This window comes from Maylandia zebra, linkage group LG23 (genome assembly GCF_041146795.1).
Source record: "Maylandia zebra isolate NMK-2024a linkage group LG23, Mzebra_GT3a, whole genome shotgun sequence".
NCBI lineage: Eukaryota > Metazoa > Chordata > Actinopteri > Cichliformes > Cichlidae > Maylandia > Maylandia zebra.
In genome coordinates, this window is record NC_135188.1 from 41,143,633 (window position 1) to 41,160,845 (window position 17,213).

The window sequence follows — 17,213 nt, forward strand, 5'->3', positions numbered from 1 at the left end:
TTCAAACTGTTCCTTAAATTTTTTGTGCAGTGTGTAATTCTTTTGCCATTTTAGTCTTTATTTTAGGCCCATAAATAATTTTTGGCAAATGATACTCAGGTCTTAGTAAATTGTACATGTATCCTTTATGTATGCACATATAGGTATTCTGGAAGTGACAGTCATTTAACCTAACACCACCATCTGCTTAGCTTCACTTCATGTATGAGCTGCAAACAGTGGTTCAGTGTATCGTAAACTGTGAAGCCAAAACCACCTTACTGACTAAATAATGTTATAAAACCACTTCTAAATTACCTAATGCTTGTATTTCTGTATAGTGTTCTACATTCAGTTTTCATATCAGACAACATATGTGCTCAGACTGATATATTTGTGGCCAACCTTTATCAGTTAATCATATCAGCTCAGTGAGACATAGCTTTATGTGTGCAGTCCTTCCTGGAGCCTTGAGATGACCTCCTGTAAAATTCCATTTTATTTATAACAAAACATTTTCAGTACCACCACCACACTTCCAAAGCTACACAGTGTATAATCTTTATATATTTCCATTTTGGGTCTTTTTGTTCCCAGTCTTCTCTGTCTTTAAATTAAACAAAAGATTAAAAAAAAAAAAAAGAAGAGAAATCAAGCCAAGATGACAAAGTGGCCTCCTATAATTTAGAGTGGTGGTAGAGTTTATCAGCGTGGTAGCAGAAGCTTCTCTGCTGGATATCCCTTCCTTCCTTTACCTCTCCCTCTCATTACCCCGTCTCTCTCCCCTTTGAATCATCCATCACTCCATTCTTCTGTTTAGTTCTCACCCCCCTCGGAGTTGCCTTCCTCACTTTAAAAAGGATTTTTTTTAACTCAGAAAGCTGAAATGTGTATTTTTATTTTCAGTGCAGTGAAATGCTTTTTTAAAAAATATATATTCATGGCCTGCTCCCAAAAAGAATGATGTAATGGTTTGATGTAGTGGATATTTTGTGTGAATAAGATTCCAACTGGCAGTTTCAGCTGTTATGTGAATGCCTTTTCATGTTTCATGTAGGGAGGGAGGTAAAATATAAAAGGGTATGTCAAGTCCACACTGGAAACAGGCAGCATTATAACCTAACCTGAAGGCATGAAGGCCAGGTGGTGAGACCAACTGTCTGACATGATCTCCTCCTCACTCGCCTGTGGTTGGATGTCCTTGCTGGACACGCCTGTTTTGTCCACTAGCCAGTGGCAGTCGGCCTCATTGGAGAATGAAAGTTGTTCATCGTCCCGTGAGATGCTCTATTCGTGAAGGCTGCTCAAGGTCACGTGCTGCCATTTGCTGGTTTGCCAGGGGGAACGAGGGACGGAAAAAAATAAAGGAGTGGGCAAGTGTTAGTAGTATTACTGCAAAGCGAAGGCACAGATGCTCTCAGGCTGCTTTGTTGGTGCTTTCACCATCTAGACACAGTGCTGGGTTGTAAAATTAAGGTAGTGAGCTCATTGGATAGTTTGATTTTGATATTTATCAGTGCGGAAATAATTGGTTACTGTGAAGAGACACTCAGGTGTTGGGTTTAAAGATTTAAAGAAACACTCCACTGCCCTAGAGAGAATATTATTGCTCGTGTCTGAAGTGTTAGTTTCCTTTCCCCCCCACTTTGTGTAGTGAACATGGAGGACCATCTTACCATATATGCAAATGCCAGAATTTATCTAGTATTCTGGTTAAATTATGGGACACCTTCATGTCTGCTGCAGCTTGTCTTTGTGATTAGGGGTAATAAATACACAGGCATCCATGCATACGGAAACATTGCTGCAGGCGGAGGATGCAGATGGCTCAGTCAGCCGGTGCCAGTGAGAGGCTCGGGTTTGTTGCAACAGATCGTTTTTAACATCAGCTAAAAAGGCGTTCCACTAAATATTAGCACTCTCCCTGTCAAGATCTCAGCTGAGCGTCTTTGTCGCAACTGGGACATTGTTCACGTCTAAAAGTGAGAGCAGTAATGCAGGCGGAGGAGGGGGGGTTTGAGCACGCGGTGGATGGAGGTGGTTTAATATGGTGGCGGGCCAACTCCCGGGAGAGCAGTGTGGATGTGATTAGAGGACATGACTGAAGTGGTTTTTCCCGTTCCACCCATCCTTCTACCCTTCCATCATCCCGCTCAAAAGAAAATTATATTCTAATTCTTATCATTTATTAATGCGCGCGGAAAATGTCTGTGCGTGCGCGTGCATGCATCGCTTTAATGTTTATGCGGGGTATCAGTGTTCATCTGTCACGGGGAGTGCACCGAGCAGCACGTGTATTGTCATGTTAATGCAGAGCTACAAATTAAAACAGGACCTCTCAGGGTTTATTGAATTTAATGACCTCCAATTACACATGCGCTGCTCACTGATGTCTGGATGGTGTGTTATTGATGAGGGAAAAAAAGGAAAAACTAAAAAAATACACAATGCATCATTTTTTTCTGTAGTTAACATGCACTGTCATCTGTCATTAATCCCAATAGGAAGCACTGTATGTAAAAGATATGCAGGCAGTATGGGTGGAAAGATGTTGTGTAGAGTGAGTGAATTTTCCAACCTGGCTGTCTCTCATCAACATCACAGCAAGCTGTGTGTGTGTGTGTGTGTGTGTGTGTGTGTGTGTGTGTGTGTGTGTGTGTGTGTGTGTGTGTGTGTGTGTGTGTGTGTGTGTGTGTGTGTGTGTGTGTGTGAAAGCCAAAAATAAATGACGGGACGAGTAGAATGAGGCTGCGGCACAGGGAACACTCTTAGACGACTCCTCGTCTACTCTCTCTTTCCCGCTAAGGCTCTCCACGCGTTTCCATGACAACCCAATGCAGGCATTTCATGACAATGATGTATGCACGCTGGATGTGTGTGAGCGCCTCTGTACCAGTGCAGTCCTTTTCCTTGTAGACTAAATTGAAGCCATGCTTTACGGATGACTTATTTATCGTAGGGCTCGTACTCTTTGCTGCGTGTTACCAGTGATTCCAATGAATAAGGCAGCCGTGGCGCTATTTTGTACAGACTGTCGTCACACACTCACTTTTGTCAGTGAATAAATCAACTAAAAATATTCCCAAATAACACAGGGCGCTGTATTTAGATATTATATGTGCATGGCTCAGTGGGTTAAACCTCAGCTGAAGTTTGATCAGCAGAAAAGACATGAATTTACCAAGAAAAGCAGTGTCAATTAAACCGGCTCTAAACCAAAAAACAACAGGAAAAAAGCTTTAATCTTTAAGCATCATCATCTTTCAGATTTTCTTTTGTCAGCAGACACAATTTATGGTTATGCTAAAAATGTCATGAGCTTGTCACAGAGCTCTAAGCTTGCCTCTGGTGGTGTGTGTGTGTGTGTGTGTGTGTGTGTGTGTGTGTGTGTGTGTGTGCGCGCACATGTGCACATGTGCACATGTCATCCTGCATTGATTTACGATGTCTAACAGGGCGGAGCAATTCACTCGGGGATTTACAGGAAGCCACAACCGATATAGCCTTTCAGCTGAGTGGCCTCCAGAGCTGCTGCCTGTCTGAAGGCAGTTCTGTGTTTTTAACTTGCTAGTGTGGAGGTGGACAGACCAAATGCTACAGCTACTCCCCAAAGTCACAGGACTAATAACATTACACTGCAATCACAGCTTTCTAGGTGAGAGCTGCTGCAGGGGAACTGCAGTGAAGAAACGCAGCAGATTTATTAGATGTTAAACGCTCTTAAATCTCTTTACTGCTGGTTTGGGATTGCAGCAGTGGGACAGTGGGCACAGATGTGAGGTTTGTTTAATGCCTCACTCAGGAGCTGCACCGTTAAACCAGGGCTCTGCCTTTATTACTGTCAGGATCGAGAGACTATACAGTTGGACTGGCACAACTGTGAACCTTATATCTCACAAATTTACAGTGTGTCAACTTTGCTTTAGGCTATGAGCACAGCATTGCTTCTGAGGTAGTTATATAGGGAGGGCTGTTACAGGGACTTCAGTTTAACCGAGAGCTTTTTTCTGTTCTGTTCGGTCAAAGCCTCTGTGCCAAAATGTGCAGCACTTCATCTAGCAGGCACTCATCAGATGCATTTTATCTTGTGCACCTTGCTCTTCTTCATGGCTTCATGTCACAGATTCGATTTTAACGCTGTTGACACCAGCTTGAACCGCTGATACAAAGCAGGATGGATCCATGCTTTCATGTCATTTATGCCAAATTCTGACCCTACAGCAGATATGGTCATCAGACCAGGCAACGTTTTTTCAGTCTTCTATTATAAAATTTTGTTAAGCTTGTGAATTGAAACCTCAATTTCAAGTTTTCATTGTGGTCTTCTGCTGTTGTAGCCCATATCTTTCAAGCTTTGGCATTCAGAGATGCTCTTCTGCACACCTCAGTTATTGAAATTTCTTGGGATAATTTGTGGGTGGAAGTAAGCGTAAGGTATTGATCACTGTCTAATCCGACTCCCTGTCCTCCTTTCTCTGTAAGGGTTCATTTCCCGGGAACTTACACTTGGTTCTGGTGTTGCGTCCCACTACTTTGTTCCAGCGGACTCTGTCGGACTTCCTGTTCAAGTTCAACAGGGATGAGTTCAAAATGAAGGTATGACTAATACACCGCAGCACTTTGTCTTTACGTAATGGCTCCCTTGTGAGTCACTGAGAGCACAATTATTATTTTAGCTAGTGTAGAGCTGTCGTCACTGTTGTAACTTATGTTTATGTTTGTATTCATCTCAAAATAAATGTGTGATAGTATTTCATTTAATCAGTTTGGGTGTATGTGTGTGTCAGGTGGTGATGCTGAGTTCTGTGACTGAGCTCCATGCGTATATCGATCCAGGACAACTAACCAAAGAGTTGGGAGGCACACAGGAATACCACCATGACAGCTGGATCTCACACCGCACTGTATGTACACACACATGACTATTTTGTCCCCGATTTCTTTAAATATATATATATATTTATGTATGTTCTGACTTATTTTTTCTCTGCCACATACATATGCATACGTGTATGCCCTCCACAGGCCATTGAGGCCTTCGCCCTCATGGTGAAGACCACGGCTCAGACCTTGCAAGCGTTTGGCACTGAGCTTGCAGAGACCGAGTTACCCAACGATGCTGAGGCCACCACCATCCTGCTGCAGACGCACACACTGAAAAAGGATACGATGAAGGTTGGAGATGCTTTTCTGTTTTTGTGGCAAACTTCTTTTTCTCTTTTTGTTGCTTTTAGAAAGTTTTTAAAATGGTTCGAATTTCCAGGAGGACCTGAGGGTGGCGCAGTCACAAGGAGGACGGCTGCTGGATTGCATCAACGAGCCTCTCAAGGCAGACCCCGAATACAACATGACGCATGATGAACAGGAAAACTTGGCCACTGTGCAGAGGTGGATGACTAAACTGAAGGATGCATAAATAAAAAATGAAGTTGCCCCTGCATGCATGAATAAATGTCTTCTTTTGTCTCCCATCGCTTCTCATTTGCCTCCTTTCCCCTTTCAGACTCCTAGGTCAGCTGGATGAGACGGAGATGGCATTTGACGACTTCTGGGAGCGCCACCGTACCAAGCTGGAGCAGTGTTTGCACCTCCGCCATTTTGAGCAGCACTTCCGTGAAGTGAGTCAAGAGTCATCCTCTCATTTCCAATCCAAATCTCGGAAAATGACGTGCTTATCAATCCCTGTGCTCCTCAGGTGCGCGCCCAACTCGATGTGACGTCCGAGCGATTGTCGGGCTTCTCCGAGGTCAGCGTAAGCCCCGCCCATGCAGAGCACGTCCTCAGAGAGCTCAGCGGCCACGAGGATAAAGCCCGAGTAAGTACACACAATTGCACACGCAGTCTTGCTCATGTGGTTCAAAAAGACATGCTCAGCATTTTCTGTCCTCTGTTCGTGCAGAATTTCTATAGATCTTCAAAATGCTGAATACCAGTATATACTATTGTGTCCCGCTCTGCTGCTGAGGCAGAATTCTGTATATTCTGACTTATAATAAAGATATATTCCAATAATTGCAATTGTTTTGGTGTGTTTTGAAAGGACATCTTAGACCTCGCCTTGTCCTTGGTCAGCGAAGGTGACAGGCTGATAGAAAACTCCCACTACGCCGAGGACTCCATCAGGCCAAAGTGCACCGAACTGAGAGGAGTGTGTGAGGAGATCAGCTCCACTCTGAGGAGCAAAAAGAGCCTCCTGCTAAGAGCCATGGAGCTCCACCACGCTCTGGAGGAGGTAAGAGTGTGAGGAAGGCTTCATTAATTGTCCACAACAAATGCGCTGTATCCTTAGAAGCACTCATTGGTATTTCCCCCCCCTCAAAGGCGTCGCACTGGTGTGAGGAAGGCATCTTCCTGTTGGCTAACCAGCCAGTGGACCGCTGTCAGTCTCAGGACGGGGCAGAAGCAGCTCTACAAGAACTGGAGCGATACTTGGATACAGCATCCCTGCACACCCTCACTGACCGCAGCGCCATCTGCTGCCAGTACGAGGCGGTGCTCAACTCTCAGCTCAGGGTCCGTGAGAAGATTTTCAGTTTAAATTTTTAATGTGTGATACCTTTATCATATTTCACATTGAGCTGCAATATTTTCCATCCTCCTTTAGGACCAGATAGAGAGAGTTTTCCAGAAGCAAAGCTCCGTCCAGGAGATGTTCGAGAAGAGACGCGTCAGCCTGAAGAAACTCGCCGCTAAACAGACGAGACCAGTCCAGCCAGTAGCTCCAAGGCCTGAAGTCAAGTCACCGCATTCTTCTCCCCGTAAGTAGCCATCTGTAATTGGTTTAAAGAAGAACAAGTGCCAGGAACTGATGTCAAACGAGGTATCTTTTACTCGTTTAGTGGTGGTTTGATTAGGATGAGAAGGACGAATCTAAACTTGGATGAAAAAAACATAATGATGTTTTTTTCTAATCAGATCTAGAGAGAAAAGACAGGAGATACTCTGCTGATAATGCCCTCTCCAAAAAGGTAAATTCTTATCATTTCTACGAATGTTGTGTGATACAATAAAGGTTTTAAGTGGGTGATAAATACTAAACATGCATGACTGTGTGTGATTTATTTATTTTTTAAGGTGGAGTCTCCTGTACACAACGGTGGCACAAGACATGCTTCTCTTTCAGAAGAAGAAGAAAACTTGGCAGTGCTTCGCCGGTAAGGGGTCAAAGTTCTTTCCCCAGAGCCCTAGATAGGAAAGCAATTATTTGGCAATCATGCTGCTTGTTCTTTGTAGTCCGCATTGTATTTTGTGTTGTGTGTGTGTGTACATTTCAGTCACGTGATGAACGAGCTGCTGGAGACGGAGAGAGCTTATGTCGAGGAGCTGCTGTGTGTGCTGGAGGTGAGCGGTGTCGGTAATGATACCGTGACCTGACATTAATTGGTGAAAAGGCTGAAGCTCTTACTAAATGTGTGATGTTAAAATTCAGGGCTATGCGGCAGAGATGGACAACCCTGCCATGGCTCACCTCATCCCCAGCAACCTGCACAGCAAGAAGGACATCCTGTTTGGGAACATGCCAGAAATCTACCAGTTTCACAAGAGGTACACTTTTAAGCTAATTGATTATATATGTGGGTGCTTTACAAATGTTGTTCATAGTTTGAGTATTTATACCTCTCTTTCCTGTCTCAAGGACATTCCTGAAGGAACTGGAAGCATACACTGACTGCCCAGAGCTGGTGGGCCGCTGCTTTTTAGAACGGGTGAGCACTTTTATTTTCTTATACATCGTCGTTTTGACAGGAATCCCATCAACAGCAATGTTTCCGTCAACAGCGGTTGAGCTCGTACTGACTTGCTAATGATTGTTTTCGCTGCAGATGAAGGACCTGCAGATCTACGAGGCTTACTGCCAAAATAAACCTCGCTCCGAGAGCTTGTGGAGACAGTGCTCCGACTGTGCCTTCTTCCAGGTCAGCCCTCACAGCTGTAGCACCGCCTTCCTTTTCACTTTTAAGCAATATAAAACTTAAATCTTAACCGGCTCATGTTTTATACACCAGGAGTGCCAGAGGAAGCTGGAACATAAACTTGGATTGGACTCCTACCTCCTTAAACCCGTCCAGAGAATCACCAAGTACCAGCTACTGCTTAAGGTCAGCTCTGTTCATGTATTATGTACACCTGTTATGTAAGAGGGGGAATGACTCACTGTTTTGTTTTTTCAATGTTTGCAGGAGATGTTGAAGTACAGCAAGGGCTGTGATGGTTGTGACGACCTACAGGAAGCACTGTCCTCCATTCTTGGGATTCTCAAAGCCGTTAATGACTCCATGCATCTCATTGCCATCACAGGATATGAGGTTAGAAGAAGTACACTGCGTTTGCAAACTTTGCTGGAGGTGGTCAAATCATTTCAAACTGCTTTGAATGGGATATCTAGCGTGCGTTCTTTTAAAATACAGAGCAGGTTAATTATTCTTTAACAAGAGCTGCTGGGGTTTACAGGGCCTGGGCATGAGTACACCCCAGACTCTCCCCTAAGTGCTCTCTGCCAACTCTCTTCCCACTTTTCTTATCTGCTTTTTCCATTTTCCCCTCCAGGCTAAAACCTTTCTTTGTTTTTTAAGTACATATAATCAAATATCTAAAAACATTAAAGGCTACAGAGCTGAAACACAGCTACCTGTGCAAAGGTGCAAAGCCAGAGTCAAAAACAGTTGCAATAGCTCCATCATGTGGCCAGTTTCAAAACTGCAATGCTGCAAAACTTTAACCAGGGATGTGAAACATAAGGTCCAGGAGCCAGAATTTGCCCAATAAAGGTTTTAGAAAATGTGAAGGAAGGTGTAAATGTTTTAATTGATTTAACTGTATGTATACTGTACTTGTCCCACTGACGAGTAATAGGTATTAAATGACAAAAAAGTAAATGAACAAAAATGTTCTGCTTTATAATTACAGGACAGTTTTGGCAATAAGCTACCAGAATTTATTATTTATCGGCTTTCAGAGAGGTCGTGCAATGCAAAAACACGCATCTGTCTTTTCACCCTGTTAGGGTAACCTGTCAGAGCTGGGTCGTCTGCTGATGCAGGGCTCCTTCAGCGTGTGGACCGAGCATAAGAAAGGTCATGCCAAAGTGAAGGACCTGGCCAGGTTTAAGCCCATGCAGAGGCACCTGTTCCTGCACCAGAAGGCTCTGCTCTTCTGCAAGAGGAGAGAGGAGAACGGGGAGGGCTACGAGAAAGCTCCGTCTTACAGCTTCAAACACTCCCTCAGTGTGAGCCTGCTTGCTCCATTTTTAAAAGGAAGGTCGATGCCGTGCCGTAGCAGTAAAGATTTAGTGTTTAAGTTTTCTATATTCTTTCAGATGAGTGCGGTGGGCATCACAGAGAATGCCAAGGGAGACAACAAGAAGTTTGAGATCTGGTGCAACTCGAGAGAAGAAGTTTTTATAGTGCAGGTAAGGGCGTTCGACCTGATTGCTTTTATTAATCATACCTTTAGAGATGAGGAATGATTGTCCACGCTTGTTCTAATCTAGGCCCCGACGCCAGAGATTAAAACGGCATGGGTGAACGAGATCCGCAAAGTTTTGACTCAGCAGCTCAAAGCCTGCAGAGGTATTGTGAAAACTTCTTTCTTAACTTTTCCAGAAGTTCTTATTTTTTAAACCTATTTTATTCCTTTTTAATACTTTTTTTTGTTGTTGTTGTTGTTGTTGTTGTATGTTTTAGATGCCAGCCAGCAGAAGAGCTCAGACTCTATGTCCCCAAGTCCCACCAGCAACAACTCTACTTCCATCTCTCTCAGGTTGGTGGCTTATATGTAACGTAAGGACTCATTAGACAGATTAGAGATAATAAGGAAAAAAATCAAACATACGTCTATTTTTCAAACTTTTTTCTTTTTGCAGCCCTTTCCGTAGCAGCGGTCAGAAGAACCAGAAGAAGCAAGAGGAGAAGAAGACTGAGCCAGCCCCGACCTCTGACAGCAACTCGTCATCCTCGCTGAAACACAAAGGTAGATGTTTGAGTTAAACAGCATCTTCGAAGACAATAACACTTTTATCTAAGTCTCTACTCTAAGCTGTGCTCTAAACTCCCACTAAACCAGGTTCTTTTTGTCTTCATCTATCATCTTTCTCTCTCCTCTCCACTCCCCTGTTTGGGGCTTCTTCTCTCTTTTCATGGCTTCCCTTGTCCTGCACTCATTTCAAATCATTGCTTCCAGAAGAGCCGGTGACCAGTCCGACCACTGACAGGTCCTCAGTGGCCAAAAAGCGTTTTACTTTGCAGGGCTTCAGCAATCTCAAGAGTCCCAAAGGTAACATTAGCGAATGCAAACATTTTTTTAAAGGAAGGATAATGCTAAGAACAGCTCAGCGTGGCCCGTCACAGTATGTCGTTTGTCAGTGATGAAAAGTTCAATTGATTATCAGCAAGAAACACCCTTCGCTATATAAACTAAGAATACTAATATCCAGAATCCAGTTCTGAATGTGAGCCTCTGTCTGAGCTTTTACCCGGTGCCCAATAATTAATTGGCCTCCTCCAGTCTAACCTGCTTCACGGCCTAATGGAGCACACATGATCCCAGATGGTTATGTTGGAGACAGTCTGCCTCCTGGTGGTGAAAGTTTAACACTGCCATTGTGGCTGAATCAAAATGAATATTAAGGTTTTTAAATTATATTGGAAAAAATACAACTAGTCACTGGAGTAGAGATGAAAGTGAAGTAGAAGCTCCTCTTCGTGAAAGCAGTATTAGTCAAAACTTTAAAGGTGACTTGTAAAGGTGACATCTTCATTTTTTTTTTTTTAATTCTTGGGCTCTCAGTTCAGTTATTTAGCCTATAGCGGGCCTTTTTGCACATGCTCACTTTGGCCTATCTGCTACAAGACTTTTTGTTTTTTTTGTTTTTTTTAAATAGCTCTACTGATTTTAAGACGACCTCCTTCTGATTGGCTGCTCTTCTAAAGCAGGAGTTTGGACAGCAGCTGAGTTGTGCTTGTGTGCTCACAGGGTTTAGCTTCATGCTTATCTTTACCTTTGACCAAATTTGAGTATCCACCACTGTAATGGTGTGTGTGTGTGTTTGGCTATTGATTAGCTAAGACTGTTCACATCATGTACAAACTTCTAACGTTAGTGTTAATTTCTTGCTTCCTTTTCGCTTCTGTCCTCCCTCACTTTTCTTCTCTTCTTCCTCCTTCACATCTTTCCTTCCTGTGTGGCCAGGCTCGACTCTGAGCCCTGAGCACAGCTCCAAACGCCACCTGGTAAAGAGCGATCCCACACCGTTTGGGTTCAAAGGTATATTTCCGCCCCATTATGAGGGAGCATTTCATTTTTAGAGGCCATCTCACTTGACCACGATGTACTCCTGCTTCGATTGTCTCCATAATGTAGATTTGACACGTTTCGTTACAAACGGGGTGTAACGTTGTAGCAACCCATCGGTCCATCAATATAGAGGCTGTTCTTCATCCTCTTGCTGATCATAGCGACTATCTGCGTGTCTTCAAATGAGTAATAGAAGCAGCTAAAATGGCAGTAATATATTTGTATTGTGTTGCTTTGTTCGCTAAAACTGCCCAATTGGAATCTGGTGCTTTTACGATTTAGACCAATGAAATGTTTCCAAAGGCTGGTTTGAGTTTCACCCATGCAGATAGTCGCACAGCATAGACCAACTTTGTAACCTTCATCCACAGGTCATCATCATCATCATCATCATCATCATCATCACTGTTACATGTCTGGTATCTTGTGCATTTCAGTGATGCTTGATCAGCTGAGCCGTTGTCACTGATTTTTTTTTTTTTTTTATCATTTTGCTGGCCGTTTCTTCCCCTTCAGAGCCGGCTCCCCACGTCACTCTGAGCAGAGTCAGATGGATGAGCACCTCTAGTCTGTTACAGAGCAAGCAGCGAGGTACAGAGCTGCTCTGAGCATCAGCAGCCACAGTGGGGTGTTTGCTGTTGTTTGTGGGTGCTCGTGATTGATTTGAAATGAGGTAAAGTGTCGCAGCGTGTATCTGCCGTGGGAGTCCTTTAGCCTTTTACCGAGTCTTACTGTCTTTTTGCACATTGGAGCGAGATCTAAAGATTCAACCTGACTAAATCTGAAGTCTCAGTTCTAGGCTAAATCTTTTTGCACGGTGCCTACTCGTCCTCAAATCAATCATTGCCTCTTCTTCTACTGTCGGGTGTTTTTTGCTTGTTTGGGGTTGTTGTGGTGCTGTACACAGTACGCCGCTTCAGCAACTATTTTTTGGCACTGGGAGTCAGAGCAGCCTTGTAACAAATGCAGGTGACTGAAATCTGTTTTCTGATCACAGGTCCTCCTTTTCTTTCTGTCTGATGATCTTCTCTGTGACTTTTGGAGGAGTGTGTGTGGTTTTTGTATCTAAACAGATAAATTTTTCATAATCTGATCGATCACATTTTTTGGGGGGGGAGTGGGTTACCCTCCACACAGGAGATTTGTGTGGCTTTCGCAAATATTTGATCCATTCATGTCATTTTTCTGTACTTCACTATTGAGCTCAAACATCTAATCTCACTTGATTTAACATGGAGCTTTGTGATAAAGATCGACCTCACTTCTCTCCTTTTGTCCCTTTTTTTTGTCTGTGTGTTGAACTTTTCTCTCTCTGATTTTCCCATCATCCAACCTACAGGCTGGAACAAGGCGTCTCTCTCAGCGGACGCCTCAGAAGAGAACGATGGGTACTCCAGCGGCGAGGACCCCATGAACTCTGACCCCGAGGACGAAGTAGGAAAGAAGCTGGTGAGCCTGAGAATGAAGAATTATTATAGATCTGTATTTTTATTTCTTTTTTAGCTTAAAATGTTAAAGTGTGGTTCTAAAAGTTGGTAAAGTTGTTAACATTTGATCCTTTTAGGCTCCAGGAAAGTATACTGTGGTAGCAGACTGCGAGAAAGCAGGACCTCAGGAGCTGTCTGTTAAGAGTGGAGACATGGTCCAGCTGATCAGAGAAGGAGAGGAGGGACAGTGGTAAAAAAAAACAAAAGCAAACAACACTTAATTTAAATGGATTTTAATAGGACCCAGATGCATTTGAGCTGATAGGGAGGAAAGAGTAACTCAAATAACCACTTGTTACCAGCAAGGTGTGCAGAAGAGCATCTCTGAATGCACATGTCACACCTTGAAGCAGAGGTCCACAGTGGGTGTCTTCTGGAGCAAATGTGTGACACTATAGACCCAAGATTGAGGAATGTTTCCAGGATTGTGTCGAATCTGTGCCACAAAGAAAGGGTAAAAGTTGGTCATTTGTGACTGCACACACTTCTCAGTATAGCCGCCAAATTTAAGGGCTCCAAATGCGAACACTGCTTTTAAGCAGACTACAAATGGACTAGCACAGCGCTCTCCAACCTTTTTTGCGCCACGGACCGGTTTATGCCCGACAATATTTTCACGGACCGGCCTTTAAGGTGTCGCGGATAAATACAACAAAATAAAACTAGTACCAGTACCGAAAAAAAGAAGATTTATTCATAACACACGTGAAAAGACCCAGGAAAAACAGAGTAAACGATAAAAACGATAACAAAATAACACTGAAAACCGATAAAAACCCTGAAAACTATACATTTCATACCTGAGCCTCAACTCTCGCGGCCCGGTACCAAACGACTCACGGACCGGTACCGGTCCGAAGCCCGGGGGTTGGGGACCGCTGGACTAGAATAAAGAAAAGCTGACGGTATACACATCTAATTCTGTGAGGGAATATAATCTGAACTTTCATTCTTAAAGGAACAAGTTCACTCTGCTTTCATGATGTGACACATAACATAAATATGACAGTGAGTGGTACTTTAATCAGGCTTTTCTTCTGTGACTGAGCACTCAAAATGCTTTTTACTACAAACCTCGTTCTCCCAGTCTCTCTCTCACGCACACACACACACACACACACACACACACTAAGCATGTTGTGTAACATTCACACAAACACTCGCACTCGGGAGAATTTAGTGCTCATACATGTAAATGGAGAGTAACTGTCATAGGTCTTCTATTTCGACCTTTGTTTATTAGCCGCAATGTTAAAACTTCTCACCAAAACTAGCTGTAAGCAATCAGGATACTGGGTCAAATTGTGGAAATGTCCTGTGCTGTATGGTACCAGGATCCTTTGGGTCCTGTTCAGGGTGAGGTGCAGTCAGTGCATTCCAGAATTGCTCCCCCTGGGTGTGGGGATTGGAAGGGTTTGGTTGGTCGGTAGCAATGCTTACATATATGTGTCATCAGCAACCATATAAATACCAGGATCCAAGATTTTCTAACTAACCATTGCTTTATAACAAGATCATCAGTGCTGTATATTACACTTACAGTGGTTTTAATGTTGTGGCTTATTAATGTAAAATGTCCTGTAATTTTATCTCAAAATATATATATTTATTTAACTCCTTCACAGGTTTGTAAAGAACCTTCGCACCAGTAAGGAGGGCTGGGTGGCAGCAGCAAACCTCCTCAGCCTCATCTCAGAGTCCAAGTCATCTCAATCACTCAGCAGCTCAGGTCGGTTACAACGAACAGGAAGTACACACATTCATATCTTTCCCTTAACGCTGCAGTATGGGTACCTGTTGCCTAGCAATGCGGCACAATGACACTATTACTCTCCCCTGCAATGTCTGGCTCTAACAGAGCATTGCTGTTTGTGTGTTTGTCCTGCAGATGGCAGCGTCTCTGGGAACCTCAGCACTTCTTCCAGCTGTAGTGAGACCTACACCAGCTTCTCCGACATCAAACCCTGACCTGAGTCAGGTCTTCCCAGCTTTTTTTTTTTTTGTTAAATCACTGCACCTAAAATCATTTTGTACAGGTGGAAAATGCTTAAAAAACAAAGAAGAAAAAAAGCTGGAGTTTGGTCTGACAGGAGGACAGTCACCCACGTCACAGTTTCTAAATCCATCTGAAAACCAAAACTTTCTCTGCAGATCAGCCAGCGCTGGCTAAGTGCTAACTGCCCCCCTTTTTCCAGAGTATTTAGAAAAACTGCACTGTCATTTAAAATTGTTTTTATATTCAAAGGTGTCAGCATGTTGGTAGAATTTAAGTATAGATTTTTTTTTTTGCCGTTCCTTCGAGCGAGAGGGAAATATCAGGGATATCTGTCATTCCTCGGCACACAAGTCATGTGATGTATCACCTCCTGCGAGGCCTTCTTTAAAGCTAAATGTCCGCAGTCTAATAACTGACTGAACAGGCAGTCCAGGCCTAGTGATTATGTAGCATTAATGTGGAGAGGTTAGAAAGGACATCTGCACTAAACACGCGCCGTCTGCAGAGGGGACAGAACTGCTGGTTAGTCGAACCCCTTCAAGTCGATGACGACATCGCAGCACGGCGACAGATTCTTGTGCAGGAGGATGTTATGTAGACAAACACCATCAGACCCCCGATAACGCTGGCTTTGGTGTCAGTCGCTGATCGCACACTGTGAAAAGTAGCAGGCGGCCGCAAGAGGAAAAATGCTTTCAGTACATCTGGGAGGAAAAGTGAGCAGGTTGATTGCGTGCAGGCGTTTTGTGTTGTTGAAGCTACTAAAGAACGTTGTATTCCTCACACATGGATAATGAGCTTCCCTTAAAAGCTGTTTTTATGATATTAAGAACCGCACGCAGTCACTAGGTGAATGTCAACAACAGTACAACCTGGTGGTCAGGTGTCTTGCACTTCATTCTAAATGAATCTTTTTCCTCCTATGAGGGATTGAGCAACCCGCCAGTGCACTGCTCTGGATTTTTACCTCTCAGGAAGACGTTTCTGTAGGCAGACAGGTGTGACTGCATACCTGCCTTTGTGTCTGTGTGGGTGCGCGCGCACACTCACCTGATTGTTTGTGTTGACAACAGACAGCAGTTCGATCAGTTTTTCAGACACATGTGCAGCCTCTGCTCAAACAGCTGTCGCGGCCCAAATCTCAGTGTTCTGAATGTGTGTCTGTTTTTTGTGTCACCGTGCTCACCTATCTTTGGTCTGCACCGCAGCAACAAAAGCAGGCTTTGTCCCCCTCCTCCTCCCCCCCTCCTCTCTGTGCAACCAGCCCCATTCAAGCATGTGACAGTAGCTGCTTCTCCGCAAGCTGGGTTAATAATACCACGGCCCGGACCTGCTCGACATGTTTGCACCTCCGGCCTGAGAGCAATACTTTGTGTACTTGACACCAAAATGTAGCTGAGTAAACGTCACAGTTAAGTAACTAGTTTAGAAAATGTGATACGTCCACTGTTCTGATGTAGATTGATGCCAACCGCCTTTGACGACCAGCTGTTCTGCACGCAACTTCTGAAACCTGTGCTATTCTGAACACTGAATGACACCTTGCTTTTTAAATGTTTTTTAAATATATATCCCAGGATTTTTACTGTATCCACGAGGTACACTGTAAAACAATCGCTCCTTTTTCCACCTGCGTTGTTGAATGTGTGACACTGTTTCAAACAGGAAACCAGCTTGTCCACCTGCTCGACAAAGCCATGATTAACAGTTTTTTTTTCTTAGATTTTTTTTCTTAATTGGACTAAAATCAGTGCTTGTGATTGGCTTCTCAAGAACTTGCTGAGAAGCACTTTTTTTCTTTTAAGATCCTCCCACTGAACGTAAAGGAAGAGGAAACAAACCAGTTTACAGGCCTTTCGATGTCAAACTGTGAGCTAAACTGTGGCTTGCATAGCTGTGCGTCCACGTGCTGAGAAATAAATGTTACACTTGTACAGATGTGTCCTCTTATACCTCACACTGTTCCCCCTAAAGAGCATGTATATTGTTAAGAGGAGTCTCTCTATCTCTCTGTATATCATCACTCTGTGTGGCATGTACTTCATAAGCCCCATGCTGTAAACCTCCTGGAGAACTATTTTTTACCTGTTGTACATTGTGAGAGTTTATATTCTGCCCTCTTGAGAAAGCTGACATGGGCACTAAAGTCGTCAGTTTTTTGGTTTTTTTGGTCACCCAAATAAAATCTTACCGTGTAATTTGTACTTTTTCGACTCAGAGGCTGGAGACATGAGAAAGGATTCTATTTTTTAAGTTTGTTTTTATGCAGCACATTGCAGCACCCACTGTCTTTATTTTCCTATTGCACATCTACTGAATATGCTGTTGATATAACAGCATATTACGATTTAAAACTTGTTACAAGACATATCCATGTACATTTGTAAATGTGTAATTCTGACTTGTATGTAAATTGAAAAGCAGCTTTAATAAAGTCTGAAATGGTTTCCTCTATTGAA

The 17,213-nt window shown here is 43.4% G+C and overlaps 1 protein-coding gene across 8 annotated transcripts in view; it reads left to right on the plus strand.

Annotated features, from left to right (window-relative positions):
• Window positions 1-17,213, plus strand: part of mcf2la (mcf.2 cell line derived transforming sequence-like a) — a 53,741-nt gene extending 36,528 nt beyond the window's left edge. For 5 of the 8 annotated variants that reach the window (XM_004573598.6, XM_004573599.3, XM_076879839.1 and 2 more), the window contains 29 exons: window positions 4,462-4,575; window positions 4,767-4,883; window positions 5,005-5,154; window positions 5,243-5,367; window positions 5,483-5,597; window positions 5,675-5,794; window positions 6,020-6,211; window positions 6,301-6,492; window positions 6,584-6,737; window positions 6,895-6,947; window positions 7,054-7,133; window positions 7,254-7,320; window positions 7,409-7,524; window positions 7,616-7,685; window positions 7,803-7,895; window positions 7,986-8,078; window positions 8,160-8,285; window positions 8,984-9,205; window positions 9,296-9,388; window positions 9,470-9,548; window positions 9,663-9,738; window positions 9,842-9,948; window positions 10,159-10,251; window positions 11,167-11,241; window positions 11,788-11,862; window positions 12,611-12,720; window positions 12,836-12,948; window positions 14,384-14,487; window positions 14,647-17,213. In XM_004573598.6, coding sequence (XP_004573655.2) covers window positions 4,462-4,575; window positions 4,767-4,883; window positions 5,005-5,154; window positions 5,243-5,367; window positions 5,483-5,597; window positions 5,675-5,794; window positions 6,020-6,211; window positions 6,301-6,492; window positions 6,584-6,737; window positions 6,895-6,947; window positions 7,054-7,133; window positions 7,254-7,320; window positions 7,409-7,524; window positions 7,616-7,685; window positions 7,803-7,895; window positions 7,986-8,078; window positions 8,160-8,285; window positions 8,984-9,205; window positions 9,296-9,388; window positions 9,470-9,548; window positions 9,663-9,738; window positions 9,842-9,948; window positions 10,159-10,251; window positions 11,167-11,241; window positions 11,788-11,862; window positions 12,611-12,720; window positions 12,836-12,948; window positions 14,384-14,487; window positions 14,647-14,726 — 3,204 coding nt within the window. In that variant the 3' untranslated portion in view covers window positions 14,727-17,213. The remainder of the gene's footprint in view (window positions 1-4,461; window positions 4,576-4,766; window positions 4,884-5,004; window positions 5,155-5,242; window positions 5,368-5,482; window positions 5,598-5,674; window positions 5,795-6,019; window positions 6,212-6,300; window positions 6,493-6,583; window positions 6,738-6,894; window positions 6,948-7,053; window positions 7,134-7,253; window positions 7,321-7,408; window positions 7,525-7,615; window positions 7,686-7,802; window positions 7,896-7,985; window positions 8,079-8,159; window positions 8,286-8,983; window positions 9,206-9,295; window positions 9,389-9,469; window positions 9,549-9,662; window positions 9,739-9,841; window positions 9,949-10,158; window positions 10,252-11,166; window positions 11,242-11,787; window positions 11,863-12,610; window positions 12,721-12,835; window positions 12,949-14,383; window positions 14,488-14,646) is intronic. The other 3 variants (XM_076879841.1, XM_076879842.1, XM_076879843.1) reach the window with 3 other exon arrangements.